Here is a 12,507-nt window from a genome sequence, read left to right on the forward strand (position 1 = left end):
CATTAGCATATGCCTTAGTGCAGTGCCACTTGTCTTTGACTATGCATGTGAGGTACAGTATATTAAATAATGATTAGTTATTAAATAATGATTAGTAACTTAAGTAACTTTCAAGCCAAACTGTTATTTGAAATGTGGATTGACCCCCATCTGGCTAAAGCTGGGTCTAAGTGAAAATACAGGATCTCAAGACCTGGCATGTCTGTGTGAAACGGAAGTCCACAATCGCCCCCAAAAGTGGCCATTTTAGTTTTCGTTTTTGAGGACTGCATACCTTTTTTGCAAACCAAAATACTATACTTTATAATTATAGCACATGCATGAGCCTGGTCTCTATTGAAAGATGACATTCTGAAGTTTCTGATACAATAAAGATAATTCACTTTTAGTGCTAATTAGGGATGTCCCGATCATGTTTTTTTTGCTCCCGATCCGATCCCGATCATGTGATTTTGAGTATCTACCGATACCGATATTTCCCGATCTGATCAAAAAATAAATAAATTGTTTTTTATTTTTTTATTAATTTTTTTATTCAACAAACATGACCATGTTCACGTCTTAAACTCATACTGAGGCCTTAGTTTTGGTTTTAAATTGCATATCATCATTAATTTATTTATTGTCACACAGAGCAGAAGAATTTTGCCAAAACAAACCAATAGTATCCAGCTGCAGAACGGCAGACCAGCCGCACTTTCAGACCCAAACGCATTTCCTTTGATTTAATTATACATCAAATGATTTATGTCAAGGATTGCAATGCCTCGCTTGAATGAAGTTAACTTTTCACCTGGATAACGTCAACATTCAGGGTGAATGTAATGTGAGAAATTGGGATAACTGACTGAATCGACAGTCAGTGAGCCAAGGAATGAAGCCTCTTCATCCCCATCGTAGTCATCCCCCTCATAGTCATCCCTGTCATCTGTCAACGTGGCTATGTGCCCCTCAGTGCTCCTTCTAGCTCTGCACACTCTGGCATAGTGACCCTGCTTCTTACAGTGGTTACACAGTGATTCCCTAGCCGGGCATTTCTGTCGGCTGTGGCCTTCCATGTCGCCACACCATATACACTGTGTCTGCTTAAAATTCATTTTCTGTGCTATTCTCTTACCCGACTGGAATGACTGTGGCCTGGCTTGTGTATATTTAGCTCTGCCCCGCTGCTGGGCCTGCATACTATCAAGCTGTGTATTTGTAGAGTCCTCTTTAAAGTTTCTCTTGAGAGCTTCTTGTTGTTTCTTTACCTGCTCACTCTGTCTAGCCTTGGTCACAGCTTTTACAAGTGTTAGGTCAGGGTCCATTTGCAACTGTTCTGAAAGTCTTGAATCCCTCAGCCCAACCACAAGTCTGTCTCTCACCATTTCATCATGCAGTGTCCCATATCCACAATGTTCGGCCAGGCAATGCAGTGCAGTAATAAAATTATCTGTTGACTCCCCCGGCTCCTGCTGCCGCTGGTTAAACTTGGCCCTCTCGAAAATGACATTTCTGCGTGCTATGAAGTGAGCATCCAAACTGTCTTTGACCGTCTCATACTGAGCCTGTTCTTCGTCGCTCAGATGCAGGGAAGTCAGAATATCCTCAGCTTCTTCTCCCATAGTGTAGATTAAAGCATTCACTTGGTTTTCTTCTGCTTGGGTTTCTAATCCCGACGCAATCCGAAATCGATCGAATCTTTTTATCCATTTTGTCCAGTCTTCTGCCTTGAAAGTGAATTTCTCTGGCGTGGGAACCTGAAACTGGCTCATACTTTCGCTTTCGTGCCGTTGGGCTCGCGCTGCTGTCTCTAAACTCAAACTCAAACTGTACTAACGTTACTGTAGCAGCCTACTCTAAAGTCTATACTACTTAGTTAACGCTATATCTAATGTTCAATCCCACATCTGACACCATGTTGAGTTATAATCATGAGATCTTAGGTTTGTTATAATGAAGAGACGATATGACACAGGCGATAGCTTTCGAGTCCGTGCATCCTTTATTTAACTCCCCCCCCCGTCACACATCAAGGTTCCTACCGCACAAAGGTTCCTATACAAATATAACCTAATACTACAGTACCCTGAAGGACTTTGTGCTTTTCCGGGGGGAAAATGCCGTGTCAGCCCGGGCGTCGCAGGGATTGATGTTATGGATGTGTGTGTCATAGGTATGTCACTACGAGTTGTCCTTCACAGTGTGTGCTTGGTCCATATTGTGTTGTACCTTGCGCTGTGCTAAGGGGACTGGTCCTTCTCCATTCGTTTTCGCCCCTCCCTTCCCCTGCTGGGCAGGGCTGGGAGGGGGCTGTCGAGGAGGTTTCTATTGAACCCCTCTGGCATCCCTGTGTACGTCCCGGTCCGCCGGGCCCAGGTCCGGACTCGTTCTCGTCGACCTGTTGGCCTGGGTTAACCCCTTTTGAAAACTGAAACAATTGTACTGCCTGTATAGCCGGTGTATACACGCAGTTGTGTTTCTGAGTTTTTTCTTGGGGGGTTAAGGGAACAACCGCCTCCTGTTAAACTAAACATAGGGGGGTGGTTGATTCCCCGGTGTGTTGGTAGCAGAGTCGACTCTCGGGTTGAGGCCGGGCTTGACCCCGTCTGCCCGCGAGTGTGCCCCCGCACCTTTCATGACGTCTGCCAATCATGTCAGCCTTCTCTTGGACCTCGACCTCTCTAAGGGGTCGGGTTTGTGGAGGTTGCGACATGGTGCACAGCATACCGTATGCCCCTTCCGCCGGAGTGCTGTTTCACAGTAGACCCCTTAGGCGCCTGTCTAGTCCACAGTGCTCCGGGCACAGGTCGAGTTATGCTCTTGGGCCTGTTGCCTGGATTGAGGGATCAATCTTTTGGGGGTTGTCTCCCCGGTGCGCCGACTGGCCCCACAGTATTGTGGGGGTGTAGCCTCTGTGGAGTGCTTCAGGGCGGCGTAATGTAGGGGGGAAGGGCCTGCTCTTGGATTGGGCCATGTCCGATACGCTGGCGATGTGGGGGGTGGTGTCACCAGTGACCGTCTGGTGGGGTCTCGATGCTATGGCATCCAAACTTCTAATGTTTACTTTGTGGTTTTTTTTTTAAAGGTATGGTGAAATGGATTCACCTATGACCTTTTGTTTTATTTTCTATTGATTATGTGATATATGACTGATTTACACTAAATGTTTCATATTTGTATGTGTATATCTGTGAGGACCCCAGGAAGAATAGTCAACACATTGATGATGACTAATGGGGATTAGGGATGTCCCGATCCGAGGACCCCGATCACGTGATTTTCAGAAGCTCGGGATAAAAAAAAATTATAATAATCGGGATAAAAAAATAAAAAAAAATTAATAATTTTAATTCAACAAACATGATTATGTTCACGTCTTAAACTCATACTGAGGCCTTAGTTTTGGTTTTAAATTGCATATCATCATTCATTTATTTATTGTCACACAGCAGAAGAATTTTGCCAAAACAAACGCATTTCCTTTGATTTAATTATACATCCGCATTTCATTGTATACTTGTATGCCGTGACAAATAAAACTCTTGACTTGAAAAATACATCAAATGATTTATGTCAAGGATGAGGGACATCCACTAGTTGCAGAACTTGCAGTCACCTGATTTTTACAGACGATGGTGCCATTGCTCTCATGAAGCAGCAGGTTGGAGGCAGAGTTTTTAGATTACTCCGGTTGCAATGCCTCGCTTGAATGAAGTTAACTTTTCACCTGGATAAAGTCAACATTCAGGGTGAATGTAATGTGAGAAATTGGGATAGGAGAATTATTATTATTTTTATATATATATTTTCTTTATAATTTTTTTTCTTCTTTTGGATCGGGAAAGATCGGTATCGGTAGATACTCAAAATCACATGATCGGGATCGGATCGGAACCAAAAGAATGTGATCGGGACATCCCTAATGGGGATCCTAATAAACATAAACATAAACCTCACATGTACATCCTGGTATAGTTGTTCACCAAAACAAATAAAGCATAGATTACAGACATCTCAGAATAACACCCCCGTACACATCTCAATTCCTCACACTTTGATGGTCTGAACTGGTTACCAGTGGAAAAGAGAGTGGCTCAGATTAAGTTGGGGCTGATCTTTAAAATAAGGAATGCTACAGTCCCTGCATATCTGGTCAGTTATTTTAGTTGGGTGAGTGAGACTCACAAATACTCCACGAGAGGCAGCCAGACGGATATAATTCCACACAGGTTTGGGAGTTCTATGGGGCAAAATAAATTTTTGTATATGGCAGGAGTTCTATGAAACAATTACCTACCTCTTGCAAAGCACTGGCTACGGAAAGAATCTTTAAGACTGCTTTGAAAAAGTGGTTAGCGTCTGCTTCTATTTGATTCACATAGACGCTAGTAAGGATATGATGAGTTGTTAAAACGAATGTGTAATGCGTGTTTACAGATAGATCTTTGATTGTATTATTAATTAGACGGACTGCAGGGGAATGCTGTAGATTAATTGAATTTGATTGTGTATTTGGCTTTGACTTGTTTAATGTAGTGAAATTGTGTGGTTTGTTTTGTATTTTTGTATTTGGGCTTCAGAGTAGCTCACTGTCTATACTGTTTCTGCCAGCCAACTGCCCACTGTTTGGGTCCATGTGGCACAACTCAGTTAGCCACAACGTCCGTATCAATAGTCTATGAACGTTACACTAAGTGGGAGAAATGTTCTTACCACAATTTGGAAATTAACAAACACAAACCAGTTACCATCTCTTAGATCAGTGTTTCTCAAAGTGGGGGGCGCGCCCTCCAGGGGGGGGCGCAGAGGCATGACAGGGGGGGCCTTGAGATTTATTAAAAAAATAAATAAATAAAAAAAAAAATGATTCAAGAAAATTATCACTAAAGTGCTATCTGTTGCAGCTGCACTGTTCTCCATGAAAATACCATTTCTCAAAATCTTAAAATCATTATTTAATAAAACACAGAAAAGGATCACCAAGTTACTCTGGATAAAAAAAAACTTTACAGACAACATTGAGACAAAGCTTCCTGACACATCTCCATCCAAACTCTTGGAAGAACTCTTTGAAATCTCATCTGATACCACCTAGAGAGCTAGTTTCAGAGTGTGGTGCTGAGTACCAAGTATCTCATGATGCAGCAGTTAAGGTGTTGATACCATTCAGCACCACATACAGTATCTGTGTGAAGCTGGCTTTTCATCCATGACAGCTCTGAAAACAAAATATAGGGCCAATTTGAAAGGTCACGATATTGGTGTTATTTCAATAAATTTAAACATGGCCCATTTCATGACTATTATAAAAAAAATATTTTGGTCCGCCAAAGGGGGGCCTGACAGAAAAAGTTTGAGAAGCACTCAAAGACTTAGATAATGCTACGGTAGCTGTATCACAACGCAACAAACACACACACACACCTCACAGATTTCAGAGACTTCAGAGAGAATAATTTTCACAGGACATTATGACCAGAGAGATTTAAATATGTCGCAACTCAATTATTTTGGTACCTATGGAACCCGTTCTAGTGACTGGCTGGTCCTTAAGGTCCCCAGAGTTTGCACGGAGCAGAATCTGCATTTTGCTATGATGCCCCCTAGCTCATGCATGAACTCCAACAGTCATTAAAGCTTGAGATTCTCCTCTCTGTTGCAGAATTTAAAACCTTGATCTCTAACCTTTGTCAAGTTGTACATGTTTAAATTTATTGTATTGGACATACTTGTCTAATTGTTATGATTGTATATGCTGTGTGATTTTATATGCCTTTTTTTGCTTAACTCTGTGTGTTTGCTTAACTCTGTATGTACACTCGACATGACTGTGAATGAGGGAAACCTCAGTTTGAGTCTAAATATTGAAATTAAATTAAATGAAATGAGGTCTTACACGATTAAGCTTGTCCATTAAAATATAGTTTAAGTCGTATTTGCGGGCTTGATTGATTGCCCTTTTCACCTACGTATATATCTTTCCTTTGTCTTGCAGCAATATGTTTCCATCCAATCTGGTTGAGGCCACTTTTCAGCAGGTGAGGCCTTTCAAGTCAGTGTATACAACGCATCATTCATCATACATGCATTAGTGTTGTCAAAAATATCGAAGTATCGATACATATCGATACTGAATATTTAAAACGGCTTCAATACTCATTTCCCGAAGTACCGATACTTTCTGCAGTATCGGTACCAGCTGGCCGGAGCATTTATTAACGTTACGCGTGTACTGGTGTAGGATGGGCTCCGGCTCCGCTCGACCGAACGTTGGCAACGGGGTAGTTGTGTTGAGTTCATGCGTGTACTGGTGTAGTGTGCTATGCTATGCTATGTAACGTTATTAAATACTCCGAGCATAGCCATAGCTCCGGAGAAATCTCTCTCTCTCTCTCTCTCTCTTCCTCCTCCCCCTCACAGCCGGGCAGGCAGCCCTGTCTTCAGTTTGTAAACAACGCTATTATTAGCTAACGTTAGCTGTCGTTCCTCCGTTAGCTTAATGCTAGCTAGCTGGCCACCTATTACTTCATGGAAACGGAGTAACGTCAAGCCGAGCCCACTACACGCATGAACTCGACACAACTACCCCGTTGCCAACGTTCGGTCGAGCGGAGCCCATCCTACACCAGTACACGCGTAACGTTAATAAATGCTCCGAGCATAGCGCCGAAGAAATATCTCTCTCTCTCTCTCTCTCTCTCTCTCTCTCTCTCTCTCTCTCTCTCTCTCTCTCTCTCTCTCTCTCGTCATAACTAGGAAGGTGCGCTCAGTAGACCAAAAATCTCCAGCAGCCACTCTCTCTTTCTCTCTCTCTCTGATCTAAAGATAAACAAAGGGTTTTAAAAGTGTATTTATCTTCTCGTATAGTACCAGAGAGAAGCTGAGGAGAATCAACCAGCAACAAAAGCAAAATGTGTTAAAAAAAATAAAAATAAAATTATTATAAAAAAAAATTATTATCATTTTTTTTTTTTTGGTATTGAAAGTATCGAAAGTATCGATACTTTTCAAGGTATCGTATCGAAGTCGAAATTCCAGTATCGTGACAACACTAACATGCATTATTCATCGCCATTTATTCATTATTCATATTCATTAATCTTTTCTTAAGCCTCTACTGAACACTGAATATTTAACCATTCCTCCTTCTGTTCCCCGGTGACAGTATCGAACAAGTACAGAGATCACCCTGAAGCCCAGGCCTACCGTCAGCCTATCAGAGTCCACCACGAGGAGAACTCTCATCTACGGTATCCAGGACGATAATGGAACAGACATCCAGAACTTTGCCCTTGACCTCACCCCGCCCCCAGATGTGATCGTACGCACGCGGCCAGGGAACAGTGATGGGATGAACGTCCTTGGAATAGTCATCTTTTCCGCCACAATGGGTGAACATTATTAATAATAAATGGAATTTATATATCGCTTTTCTAGGTAGTGAGACAAACAATAGACAAACATAACAGAAACACATGGGGATGGGGGGGGGGCTAAGAGAAGGCAGTGGAGAAGAGATGGTTTTGAGGCAGGATTGGAAAACTGCGAGGGACTCTGAGATCTCTAATGTCTTGGGGGAGGGACTTCCAGAGCTCTTGGTTAGGCTACTACACTCTCTTTCCATGCTGCCTCAGCCAGTGACCCTCTCTGGCTTCCGTTAATGGTGCTTTTGGCTGAAGTTTTTAAATGTGGCATGGCGTCCTGTCAAATCAAACCTCTGTCAGTCATTAACAACTGTATGTTTTCACAGGCATCATGCTTGGACGAATGGGGCCCAACGGCAGTGCCTTGGTCAATTTCTGCCAGAGTGTGAATGAGGCCGTCTTGAAAATTGTCGCCATTGTCATCTGGTAATACACCCTTTACATAATCGTGTGATGGTTTATGTACACGTTTTGAAAATGTAGACCATACCATACAGACGTACCATAAAAAACACTTTTGATTCGATTAGATTAGATTCAAATGTATTGTATATGTATATAAGTACAGTACAATGAAAGTAAGTTTGACATCCAACCAGAGTGCAAATGTAGCAGGAAAATGCAACAGCAACAATGTACAGGTGGTTAAACTAGGTACAAAATGTACAAATTAGTACTACTGAGTGTAGTGCTAATCAGATGTATGTACAGAGTTGTAGTATAATACATAAAGACAGTATGACTACTACTGGCCAGCAGCTTACTAGTAAGAGTAGAATACTTCACACCCACAATTGCTGTGTTTGACCTTTGACCCTCTGTGTGCTGCTAGGTACTTCCCGTTTGGCATTGTGTTCCTGGTGGCCGGTAAGATCTTGGAGATGAGTGACCCTTCGGACATGGGGAAGAAGCTGGGCTTCTACGCCGTCACCGTGGTGTTTGGCCTGGTCTTGCACGGCCTCTTCATCCTCCCGGCGATGTACTTCTTCATCACCAAAAAGAGCCCCATTGTTTACATACGGGGCATCCTGCAGGCCCTGCTCATCGCCCTGGCGACCTCATCCAGGTAAGGAACTTCAGGGACATCAGCAGCAGGGGTTCCTGGGAGCCGGCTGGACTCCCTGTAAAGGCTTGCCTCAGGCTGCTCACTGGGTTGACGGACCGAGTCACATTCGTTCTTCTAGATCGCCCCCTTTTTAAAATATATATTAGAATATATATATATTTTTGTATTTGCATTCGACTAAGAGGTGGGCAGTTGACTATGGCTCCTTTCGATCGATTAGTCGACTATTTGACTAGTCGAGGTCAGCCCTACCGCATTGTACTACTGTATGTCCGGCAGCGTGGCTACATGAGTAGAGCTCCGGACTCCGGACTCATGTTCGGAAGATCACTGGTTCGAGCCCTGGTCAAGGCTGCTGTCGGAAAGTGGTGTTGTTGTTCAGCAAGGGGCACTCTGTCCTCTGGACTTGTCAGTAACAATGCCCCTGTTATGGTGATAGGGACACCGTACAGCTGCGAGTGCCGTCCTTCGGATCCGGATGAGACGCTAAACCGAGGTCCTGACTGAATTTGGTTGTTAAAGAACCCAGGACGCCTATCGTAAAGTGTAGGGGGTTCCCTGACGTTCCTGGCCAAATTCCCAATCAGGTCTCTGACATCAAGGCCACCTAATCATTCCTTCCCCCAACCCTTGTGCACCCCTGGGGTCTTTTTCTACTTTTTTGAAATATTTTGAGTGTGTGTGTGAGCACAGCGGTGTCTGTGTTTATTATTATTTCATGAAATTGGGTAAATATCTTAATTTTACATATATGTTCATTGTGTGAAAAGCTTATAACATGAAACACTCTAGAAAAATAGTTACAGATTTAGTGACTCGTTCACCCCTAGTTACTTTTTCTACTACCATCCACTTCAACGTTAAAACGGCATTTTTAAGCATTTTTAAATCTGCTCTTATTCGTTCAATTCTCGATATATCTTGCCATCCTTTGCATATTCCACGAGATAAGGACCTTGTAATTGCCGGGATGTGCTGTTACCGATGTAAAACTCATGGTGGCGTCATCGCTCCACAGATAACTTTGCCAAAATTCAGGGGGAGGTGAGTAGGCTGTGGCGGGCTGCCGGTCATTGAAACTCCGCACACAGGTTTTGTGGTGGTGGGGGGGGGGAGCGAGTGGATTTTCAAGACAGAACCAGAGGCGAACCGGACCGCGCAGTCCACAGCGCGCCACACGCCGAAAAACAAGACCCACATAGCCGGCGCGCGCCAACGAGGAAGTGTCCTGGACGGATCAGGTCTGGATCTCGTCCCACCACCGAGGCGAGCCCAATATCCCTGCCGCGGCAACACATGGAAGCGCCCGCACCATATTTAGGTCAGTTGTGCACTTGGTAACGTTTCGCCTCAACGCCGTTTCTGGCCGAACTAGTCATCGAATCTTTAATATTTTTTTTTATTCGTATTCAGAGGTAATTCGTCGAGATATTTCTAATTGGTATTTATCAAAAAAAAATATGGGAAATATGGTCAAAAACAACATTTATCCGTTTTTTTCGAACCGCTGAGCGCTTAGTAACGTTCGCCTCAACGCCGTTTCTGGCCGAACTAGTCATCGAATCTTTAATATTTTTTTTGATTCGTATTCAGAGGTAATTCGTCGAGATATTTCTAATTGGTATTTATCAAAAATAAATATTGGAAATATGGTCAAAAACAACATTTATCCGTTTTTTTCGATGAAAAAACACGTTCTATCAAACAAACACAGGTTTGAGTGGTTATAATTCATAAATATGAGTAATATGTTGAGAGATATATTGAGATTATACTATTACTGTTAATCATGGGTAGAAAAATGTTTTAAAAATAGTAAACAGGTAAAATTATATGGCTTTAAACATGATGTATCAAAACTGACACCAATCCCCAGCGGTTTCCCCCATTGTTAGGCAAGCACAAGGGTTGGCTGATATCAATCCCTGTCTCCTGAGCCGTTCAGCCATTGTGTAGTGTGATGTGTGCCGGGTGCCAGTGTATGGTAGCCATTGGGCCTGCATAGCCCAAGGTTGGGTGCTACCAGTGGTGGTGAAGGAGGCAATTTCCACCCTACATTGTAAAGCGCTTTGAGTGTCTAGAAAAGCGCTATATAAATTGCCTTCTCTCCTTTACACTTGAATAGAATAGAATAGAAATACTTGTATTATCCCGAGGGAAATTTGACAGTAAGGATGTCCTCCTTTCAAATTGTTCTTGATGGATTTTCTTCTTTTAAAACCTCTTAAGCTGCAACGTCCCTCATATGGGACGTTTTCCGGATTTCTTGCAACCTGCACTTTGGCGACCCCCATGTGCATATTTTGTAATACAATATATATATAGAATTGAAGGCTTATTTGTTGCCTGTCGATAGCGACAAATTTCGACAAAATCCGTTCAGCGGTTCTCGAGTTACATGCCGGTATTTGAGGCTTGTGCAAAGTACACGGCAAAATACCACTCCCGACTCAGGCTGCAGTAGTTCCGTCAATCTAGATCCGATCTCGAAAATGATTGTGGATCATTGTAGCCAATGAGTGTGGCTTTCCAATGATACCCCACATGGGGATCTAAATACAAAAAACACCAAGAAACACGAAAACAGGAACAGCAAAACAGCCGAATGAATTGAAATCTATGAGAAAACTGAGTTTTTCTTTGTACACAGTTTACCAAAATCACTCCTAATCACTCATTTCTGAATGGATCTTTATGAAATTTGGATATGTACTACATACAGATACAGCACTCAAAACTCAAACCTCTCATGCCTCTCTACCACTCTCTACCACTCCTCTATTGTTCTTGACCGGGCCAGATTTCACACCTCCACTTCCTCCCACAGGCTGGGCAGATTTTCATCTTAAATTTTTATTCGTCCCAAATGTCCCAGCCCCATCAGATTTCTTAGCTTTTTTCACTGTTTACTTATCATGCATTGCAACACTAATATATGGTCAGTACCCCAAGTCAGACTGCCCATATAAAAATTATTTTGGGGGTCTGAGGGCAGTAGCCCCCGACCCCCTCCCTGGGGAAGCACTTAAGTTAACTACCCTCCCTTTGTTCCCCCAGCCAACACCCCCGGAAAATTAACACCTGAGTAGACTTAAGTGGCACACAAGCAGCAACAAGCAGCAGACAAGCAGCAGAATTGGTTTGATTTTTGAGCGCTGCGTCTGTAAGGCTTCACGCTATGGCTCCGTCTGGATTTGTAAGCCATACCACCTTCTGGGGAAATACTACCTCTGGACTACTAACTACTACAGAAAAACTTGAGTAACAAGTTTCTTTACAACTCAAGTTCAGACCTATGTTACTCTATTACGTTAGCAATTTTCTGGAATCAGAAACTTCAGAATGTCATCTTTCAAAAGAGACCAGGCTCATGCATGTGCTATAAGTATAAAGTACCGTAAATCCTCAAATATAGGACGGGTCTTGTATTTACCTCAGCTGCAAAGAGCACCAGGCCTTTATTAGAGAGAGGCTTATATAAGAGGCAGGCCTTAATTTCACAAACTGGCCAATTGTAATTGTGATTGATTGATTGATTGATTTTATTTAGACATAAACATATACAGATCACATGAGTATTTGCTTTGTCAGGGTGAAACTGTCGTGGATTAACGTAATTAATTCCATCAAGGAAGGAATTTATTCTCTCAGTAATAACAACATTCTGCCTCAATCTCGCCACATACTCCCTCTCCCTCCCATCGGAACATTTGCTGTAATAGGACTCACGGGGAGGTGAGGAGAGAAAACATCTGGTGTGTGTTGGAGAACATGGGAATATAGAGGAAAATGAGGCCCCCACCCCTGTGTGTGTGTGTGTGTGTGTGTGTGTGTGTGTGTGTGTGTGTGTGTGTGTGTGTGTGTGTGTGTGTGTGTGTGTGTGTGTGTGTGTGTGTGTGTGTGTGTGTGTGTGTGTGTGTACGTGTGTGTGTGTGTACGTGTGTGTGTGTACGTGTGTGTGCAAGTTTACATGTGGTGTCTGTGCTTGTGCATCCATGGTGTGTGTGCTTGTGTGTGTGTTTGTGTGTGTGTTAT

The 12,507-nt window shown here is 42.9% G+C and overlaps 1 protein-coding gene across 1 annotated transcript in view; it reads left to right on the plus strand.

Moving 5' to 3' along the window:
- slc1a7b (solute carrier family 1 member 7b) overlaps positions 1–8,476 on the plus strand; it is a gene marked incomplete at both ends in the record, with an annotated part of 179,314 nt that extends 170,838 nt beyond the window's left edge. Inside the window, 4 exons of the mRNA XM_084307618.1 lie at positions 5,978–6,020; positions 7,148–7,373; positions 7,733–7,832; positions 8,239–8,476. Coding sequence (XP_084163744.1) covers positions 5,978–6,020; positions 7,148–7,373; positions 7,733–7,832; positions 8,239–8,476 — 607 coding nt within the window. The remainder of the gene's footprint in view (positions 1–5,977; positions 6,021–7,147; positions 7,374–7,732; positions 7,833–8,238) is intronic.
- Between the last annotated feature and the right edge of the window lie 4,031 nt (positions 8,477–12,507).

Source organism: Notolepis coatsorum, assembly GCF_963971535.1.
Source record: "Notolepis coatsorum genome assembly, chromosome: 2".
Lineage (NCBI taxonomy): Eukaryota > Metazoa > Chordata > Actinopteri > Aulopiformes > Paralepididae > Notolepis > Notolepis coatsorum.